The sequence below is a fragment of the Atta colombica genome, unplaced genomic scaffold (assembly GCF_001594045.1).
Source record: "Atta colombica isolate Treedump-2 unplaced genomic scaffold, Acol1.0 scaffold1, whole genome shotgun sequence".
NCBI lineage: Eukaryota > Metazoa > Arthropoda > Insecta > Hymenoptera > Formicidae > Atta > Atta colombica.
The window spans coordinates 2,632,553-2,640,580 of NW_017259183.1; the positions used below are offsets into that span (position 1 = coordinate 2,632,553).

Below are 8,028 nucleotides of genomic sequence, written 5' to 3' on the forward strand. Positions count from 1 at the left end.
TTAATAATGAGATTATAGTAATAATTTTTGCGAGACAAATATTTACTAAATAATTAAGCAATTTTCACAAGATTTTTTTTTTATTTCCGAAAGTACATCTTTCGTGAAACATGCCGTCATTACAACGATTCCAAGAGACACAGTCCTTCACGATTGACCTAAATATTATTTATCGCTTCGTTACTGTATATGAATACGGGTCAATTGAGCTTGTGTTATTGCCATAGAATTAAAAAATACTGTATCACAAGAGACAGATTACAGAACAGAGGTAGACAGATGATTGCCAAGCCACGAGGTACTTACATATTATGGGAAATGCTGTCGCTACGATCGGGTATCTCGGTCAGGATCAGAACGACGATGACAGGTATAAAGCAGGACCTCATAACTTTCCCTGATCACCTGCTGGCCGCCTTGGTCCGTTTTAGGAGGGATTGTTCGTGCGCAAGGACACGGTAAATAAAATTAAGGCTCGCGTTTCACATCAAGAATGACTACGATCGTTTTGCTCGACGTCGATCGTCGCCGTCGTCGTATGCGCACTTACTAACTTGGTGGCGACTCACGCGGGGCCTATAAACGCTTTTCAGGTTTATCGATTTTCCGACCAAGCTTGCGCATGGAAAACACGAGCAAACGACGCGTGACTACAATAATTGTCGAGTATCAAAATCAATCAGAATTGATTGGATTGTTTATCTTTTGAGTGTAGAAAGTATGATAATTATTAAGGTGCTAATTAAGAAATAAAACTTACTATTGCTAAATTTGTTACTACTTTGGACAATATGTTCGTTAATAAAAATCGTTCATCAAATTTGGTCGTCGATATGTACTATTTCGTATATGTATGTCGTTTCTAAGTGTAGTATCATAACGCATAAAAATTATCCTTTGCCTTTCTTTCCTACTTCGGATATAATATAAGCAATAGAATATCTTCTTAAATAAAAAATCTGTGAAAACAATAGAGAAGAAAATTTAGTTTTAAAATATTATTTATTTCTTATTTAAGGCCGGTATTCATAGTTAGTCCTTATATTTAAGATCGTCTAGAATAATTTTAAGATGTCATAAATCAATTATCCATGTTAAACCAGATCCATGTTAAGATATTACTCAAGACAATCTTGTAAAAACGGATTATGAATATCGGCTTAAGTGTTATAAAAATTAAGAGATACACTACTAATTCCCGCTAAATGTTTTCAAAATTGAAATTAATATCTACCTATTTTTAAAAAGCATTATTTAATATTCCACATTAAAGAATTATATATATAGCTATTTTTTATTAAATAATTTATGAAGTTATGAGGGAAAAATATTTATACTCTTGTATCATTTTATTCATTTTTTATTATCTTATTATTTACTGTAAAACAATACAGTTACCATACACCAAGGATGGCTAATTTGCTGTCATATGAAGATATACAGAATCCTAGCAACAGTGATATATAACAGTGACAAAGACATCATCAGTTCAGATGCTCCGCAGCCATAAGTCACATGCTCCAGAGGATGTTCTGTGAAGCAATTCTCCAGCCTGCGCCTTTTTAGAGTGTTCAATGGAATCTTGTGACAGGGTTTGTCGCCCGTGCTATTTGTGTACTCGAGGGGAGAGATGTTGACAGGTGTTACTTCTAATCTTTTGTAACACGTTGGGTACATGCTATCCACCACAACTAGCAATAGATTAGTATGTGCAACCTGTAAATTAATACAGACAATTATTTTTTTAAAACTATTCGATTGCTGTATTATACGCAACTTATGCAATATAATATCTTTTATATAAAATTGTCATCAATTAATTTAACAGAATAAATATGTTAATAATGTTTCATCATTTCATAAAAAATAAAGAACATAGGGACCTACAAAACAGCATATTATCAATCATCTCTAAAAAGTATATCAAAAATTTCATCAATAAATCAAGAAATAGTTTTTCATAAATCTGTTTTAATTAATAATTTGATTTTAATATTAAAAATTTCGATGCATTCATTATTTCATTCTTTCGTCAATGTTAGTCAATGATTATTATACTAATCCAATTAAATTAACCACTTTAAATGCATTATTTTGATGCATTGTAAATGTATAAATTGTACAATTATAGTATCAAATTATGAAATTATTGACAGTACAATGATATGCACAAGTAATTTTTAATTCACGCATTCTTTGTAAATATTTTAATTAACATAATGATTGTTTTAAGATTGTCTTAAAAAATATGATATTTGTATGATAATATATTATAGTTTTACACAAGCTAAGTCTCTACATTCAACATTAAAAACTGCTTAAAGCCGCACTTATCAAAATTAAAGTAAAATGTTAATAATTGCAAACAAGATGTAAAATAAGTTTTTAATATTGGAGTACAAATTAGTTCGGTCCGTTTCCCTAAAGATGGCTTCAGCTGTTGTGAATGGTTCATAGTGACAGCTGATTTTGGCGATTTCAGAGAGATTAAACATCTAATAATATTCAGTTTATATCGCTTTGAGTTTTATACAAAAACCTTGATTTTTATTGTGTTTGAAATGTCGAATTTTGTGTTAACCAAGCAGCATTTGCGGGAGATTTTGATTTTCTGCTTTAATTGGAAGAAAAGTGCGGCTGAAGCCCATCGAATGCTTGTCGAAGTTTATGATGACACTGCTCCAACTGATAAATCATGTAGGGAATGGTTTCGATGTTTCAAAGATGGAGATTTCAGCGTTGAAGACAAGCCTCGCTCTGGACAACCAAAAAAATTCGAAGACAAAAAATTAGAGGCATACTCGAAAAAAATCAGAGTCAAACGCAAGAGGAACTTGCAGAATCATTGGGGGTAATTCAACAAGCCGTTTCTGTACGATTGAGAGCTATGGGAATGATTCAAAAACAAGGAAATTGGGTGCTTTATGAACTGAAACCGAGAGACATTGAAAGGCGATTTTTCATTTGCGAACAGTTGATTCAAAGACAATAGAGAAAAGATTTTTTGCATTGAATTGTGACTGGAGATGAGAAGTGAATATTCTACGACAACCCCAAGAAGAAAAAATACTACGCTAAGCCCGATCAATCGTTGCCATCGACCTCAACATCAACACCACGGCCATTTATGATTCGAAGATCATGCTCTGTATCTGGTGGGACCAAAAGGGTCTTATTTACTATGAGCTGAAACCTGACGATTCTATTATGAGCGATCGGTATCGGCTACAATTGATTCATTTGAGCTGTGCATTGCGAGAAAAACGGCCGAAATACGAGCAAAGATATGATAAAGTTATTCTTCTTCATGACAACGCTCGGCCTCATGTCGCTAAAGTCGTAAAAAAATATTTGGAAAAATGAGATGTTTTACCGCACCCGCCGTATTCTCCGGACATTGTTCCTTTTGATTGCTGGTTGTTCCGAAGGATGCAGCAAGTTCACTTCTTTCGCAGAAATCGAAAATTGGCTCCAAAATTGGATCGCCTCCAAAGACGAGTCATTTTTTCGGGATGGAATTTGAAAATTGCCTGAGAGATGGGAAAAAGTAACAGGCAACGATGGACAATACTTTAATTGATCTGTTCATTCATTTTGTTTTGAAATAAATTTTTGAACGGACCGAACTAATTTGTACTGCCAAAAAAATGTTTGTAATATTTTGCTTAGTATGTACAAAAATCTTATCCTCCATCTCAAATAAAATAAAAAATATTTACTCTCTGAGCATAAAAAGGCCGCGAGCAGTAATCGGAGTGATTGGTGACGCCTTTAGCAGCAACGGTCTCGTTCAACATATAGAGTGTTCGCTTTTGATCACAGGGACAATAATCAAGGTAGAGTTTTGGTGGTGGCGGCGGATCTGGTGCATCCTCTTCGAAGTGAACTTTGCCATAAATGCCAGGCAAGTTTACAAACTGGGTCGCGTACCATATCAACCGCAACAGAAACCAAAGCAACAATCTTGCAACATGTTGCAACGGTTCTATTAAGCTGTTGGCAGAATTATCGATTCGCTGAAACAATTTGCGTCTCCGTAAAAAAGCACCCTCTTTTTTTAAAAAAGAATAATAATAGAAAGAATAATAATAGAAAAGCTTTGGGAACAATTATTATTCCTTATTCCTTATGCTATTTTTTATTCTTTCACCAAATGCAAATTTCTTTATAATTTTTATAATTATTAAAAACTCAACTATGTGAAATATATTTAAATATAATCTTTTAATATAATTAATATTTTTAATATAATTATTATTTTTGTCGATTATCATATTATTCTTTGACATATATTACTTACGGTCTCATGACACCATGCTTGATAATCGTAGATGTCAACCGGATTATAAAGACCCTGTTTGACCATGGATAGCATGACGGCACCCTCCTGGGTGCCCATAAATTGTCCGGTGTCTTTATTATGTGCGTCTGAGATCACTACATAACCATTTTGGTCTAGCAAATAGCAGTCAATCCAATTGTGGGCGCAATTTATTGTCGTATTCGTCGTCTGATTGTCTGAGGTCAATGCAATGAACTGTTTGTACAGATCTTTCATCGGCATTTGAAAACCCACTACAGCCGCTGGCGCTTTCTTACCGCCATCCTTGGGTGACAGACTCATCGAAGCAGTCACTATCGCGTCTGCACCTGCTTCCCATGGAACTGCAATAATATTTTGTTTTATATATTATACTACTACTCATTTCAAATATAAATCATATATAAGTAATTATATAAATGATTTTAAATCAATCACAGAATTATAAAAGATGATTTAAAAAAAAATATTTAATAATTATTTCAGGCTCAAGTAAATTAAATCAATCGTGAAATCATGTCTATATGAGTCAACACAAATTTTTTTAGTGTGTATGTTCTTTATTAAATTTAGATCCAATTAACAAACGTTTCGATCTATCTTTTGAATCCTCTTCAATGTAACTTAATGCATACAAAATTCTCTTATATATTGTCCATCCGCAATAAGTTGATATCTCTTAATGGTTATGAAATATAATATAATAAATATAATAACATTATGAAATATAATGTGATCAGAAAGGAGATGAAATTTTACATTCTTGTATTATACCTTACAACGTTTTTATTATTAAAAGAAATCAACTTATTACGGATAGACAATTTAAACAGAAGAATTTTATATGCGTTAAATTATATTAGAGGATCCGAAAGATAGATCAAAACGTTTATTGATTGGATCTAAATTTAATAAAGAACATACACACTAAAAAACCTTGTGTCAGTTCATATAGGCATGATTTCACGATTGATTAAAAAAAAAAATACACAAACACACAACAGTAATTATAAAAAAATTCTATGTCCTATCCACAATGAATATATCACTCTTACCAGATAAAGAAATACTTTCGGAATCTAATTCACTTTGAAAGATCGCGCCTTTGTACCAAGGCTCATTCACTGCTCGTCTATGAAGATCACCGAAAACAACACTATCGTCCACATTCGGCAGTTTGCTGGTTTTAAGATGATGCCATCTGGTGAGCCCGCTTTGCGTCGCGATAAATCTTATAAAGATTCCGTAATGATGTGCGAGATCCCGAGCCCTTAAAGATAAATTCTCCATATAGTCACCGTGGAAACTGTTGTTCGTCGCCTTGGCATCAAATACAAGCAACTGCATAAGTTCTTTATTGCAATAATAGTCATCGTGCTTGAGCGTTTGTCTGCCACAGTTGGGTTCTTCATCTATAGATGAATAAGCCTCATATTGCTCAGACCAGTGCCAACCAGGTCGGCTCATCAGCGCCAAAAAATGACGCAACTCGTCTTCCGGCTTATTAAACTCATGACCTTCCAAATAATGATAACGACAATACACCCAATTAGGATGTACGCGCCAATGATCGCCCACGAAATAATCCGACACATTCACATTCATATTCTGATTTCTACGAATCTCATCGCCGACCTTGAAAAATTAGACATATTTATTTGAGCACACATTTAATACCATGAGCATAATTGCGTAAATAATTAATTACTACTTGAGAAATACAATTTATGCTGTATATAATATAATAATTTATTAATTAGTATAATTAATTGTACATAGAATTATTTTAAATACGATTGTTTAAAAAAGATAATGATATAGCTTTGGTGCTGCTTCTACCTTAATCCAAGTAGTTCCATAATTGGGTAAAACAACCGCAAGACCAAATGGAGTGCCAGGTAGGGGCGCATAAAAATAATCACGTTTCTCAAGATTGACCCGACGATTGTTATCATAATGTAATTTCACGGGAATCCCCATCATGTTACCTCGCTTGTGATCTACCAGCGCTGATCTCAGCTCCAATAATTCGGGACTCGGATTCCTATATTCATTTTTAATTAATGAACACTTCAAATAAAAGATAATACTTAATAAAAGAAATATAACGATTAAAATATAAAATGTTTCATTTTTTAAATAATTAATTCAATATTTTGTATTTATTTATTTATGGAGGAAAGAAACTATAAAATGACGAAAATGTTATACCTCGGCTCGCGTCCGTCATCAAATATTTCTACCTCCGTGAGATCGATGCTATTATAGTTCTTTTTAAGCCGGCCTTTGTAAACTGGACGAAGGTCTGGATGCAATATCACGTAGCCGTTATTGGATACAATAAAGGCGTAGCCATTCACACCGAGTTTATACGGCAACGTAAGTTTACGGATGTCGTCAATCGGCACGTCTGTACCGGCCACGCCGAATAATGTGTCATTCGTCGCATCTGTTATATTGCTGCGATTGCTTTTACGATCAAACACAGGTGTGCTCACGGAAGTCAACAGACTGTATTCTTGCCAGATTGTGGTGTTCAGGGTAGATGAATCTTCCTCAATGTTCTCATTCTTGTGCAGCTACACAGAGCGATTGCGAAATTGAAAAACAGTTTTCGATAGCAATATATCCCCTTTATAATTTTCTTTCGTTAAGAGGAGTGAATACGTCGATAGATTGGAACAAAAGCGAAGGGCCACGCTATCTAATTCTCACTCGGTCATTTCAATACCGAGGTATATAGAGCATGTCTCGGAACCAAGGGTGCAATCGAAATTCCACGAGAACTGATTACAGAAACATTCTTTATTGCGTATAATATTCTTAAATCAGAATCTGATTTAAGAAATCTCATTGTTCAGTGATATTTTTAATAGACTCGAGATCTTTGGTTGTCCTCTTAATTCCGAACATTTTATATAGCAGCTAACACTGATCTAATAATGGGAAATAAATAAAAAAACAAATGAATTAAACTAAAATCGGTGAAATCCAGCCAACAGGGTACTAAACCTAGCTTGAAGTATTCAATCTGCTACCTATAATTGGCCGAAGACCATTCGCTGCATCGATTAGTCATATCTCAATGTCTAGCGATAATTTGAGGATGTTCTTCCAGTTCTCGAATCGACACTTCAATGAACTACATTAATTAATTCCTCTAGGTATTAAGCTTTTGACTTTAAGATTGAACGAGATATTCAAGAGATATTCTCAAATCTAATTCTGAAATCAGTAAAAAGTAATATTTATTTAATTAAATATTATTTATTATCTCGCTTAATCTTACACGAAACCAAACAGAGTGATCAAAATTGGAAATTATCCACTGACCAATTTTTAAATATACCTTTTCTAAAAAAAAAATTTTAGCAAAATTATGTCTCGTAAGTTTTACTCCCGTTTGGTATTCAAAAGATTAAATACAGAAGCTTGTGCCAAGGGAGATATAGCGATGATATAAATCTACACGGAGTGCTTGGAAAGCCTAGGAACAGACAGCGGGGATGCTTTTTTGATCGTTCTAAACCTGCTGTATGTAGATTGCGTCCTCGTTTATTCGTACGCCCAGCTGTTTTCCTTTCAGATACTTTTCCAGTCGCGACTTTTGTTGCCCATGCTTCATTACCCACCACAACCAAGCGGCAAGTGCTGGATTCTGATGGGATTTACGTATGTTTATTTTATTCTCCCTATATATATATATA

The 8,028-nt window shown here is 33.9% G+C and overlaps 2 protein-coding genes across 7 annotated transcripts in view; both read right to left on the reverse strand.

Annotated features, from left to right (window-relative positions):
* LOC108689808 (voltage-dependent calcium channel subunit alpha-2/delta-3) overlaps nt 1-533 on the reverse strand; it is a 14,775-nt gene extending 14,242 nt beyond the window's left edge. For 2 of the 3 annotated variants that reach the window (XM_018196856.1, XM_018196940.1), the window contains exon 1: nt 307-389. In XM_018196856.1, coding sequence (XP_018052345.1) covers nt 307-389 — 83 coding nt within the window. Of the gene's footprint in view, nt 1-306 lie in introns of all 3 variants that reach the window. The other variant, XM_018196784.1, reaches the window with a different exon arrangement.
* An 892-nt stretch (nt 534-1,425) lies between these two features.
* Nucleotides 1,426-8,028, reverse strand: part of LOC108694523 (voltage-dependent calcium channel subunit alpha-2/delta-4-like) — a 13,399-nt gene continuing 6,796 nt past the window's right edge. For 2 of the 4 annotated variants that reach the window (XM_018204111.1, XM_018204101.1), the window contains 7 exons: nt 7,851-7,979; nt 6,533-6,900; nt 6,161-6,365; nt 5,377-5,956; nt 4,301-4,665; nt 3,720-4,016; nt 1,426-1,716 (listed from right to left, as the gene is read on the reverse strand). In XM_018204111.1, coding sequence (XP_018059600.1) covers nt 1,426-1,716; nt 3,720-4,016; nt 4,301-4,665; nt 5,377-5,956; nt 6,161-6,365; nt 6,533-6,900; nt 7,851-7,979 — 2,235 coding nt within the window. Of the gene's footprint in view, nt 1,717-3,719; nt 4,017-4,300; nt 4,666-5,376; nt 5,957-6,160; nt 6,366-6,532; nt 6,901-7,850; nt 7,980-8,028 lie in introns of those variants that run through there. The other 2 variants (XM_018204094.1, XM_018204109.1) reach the window with 2 other exon arrangements.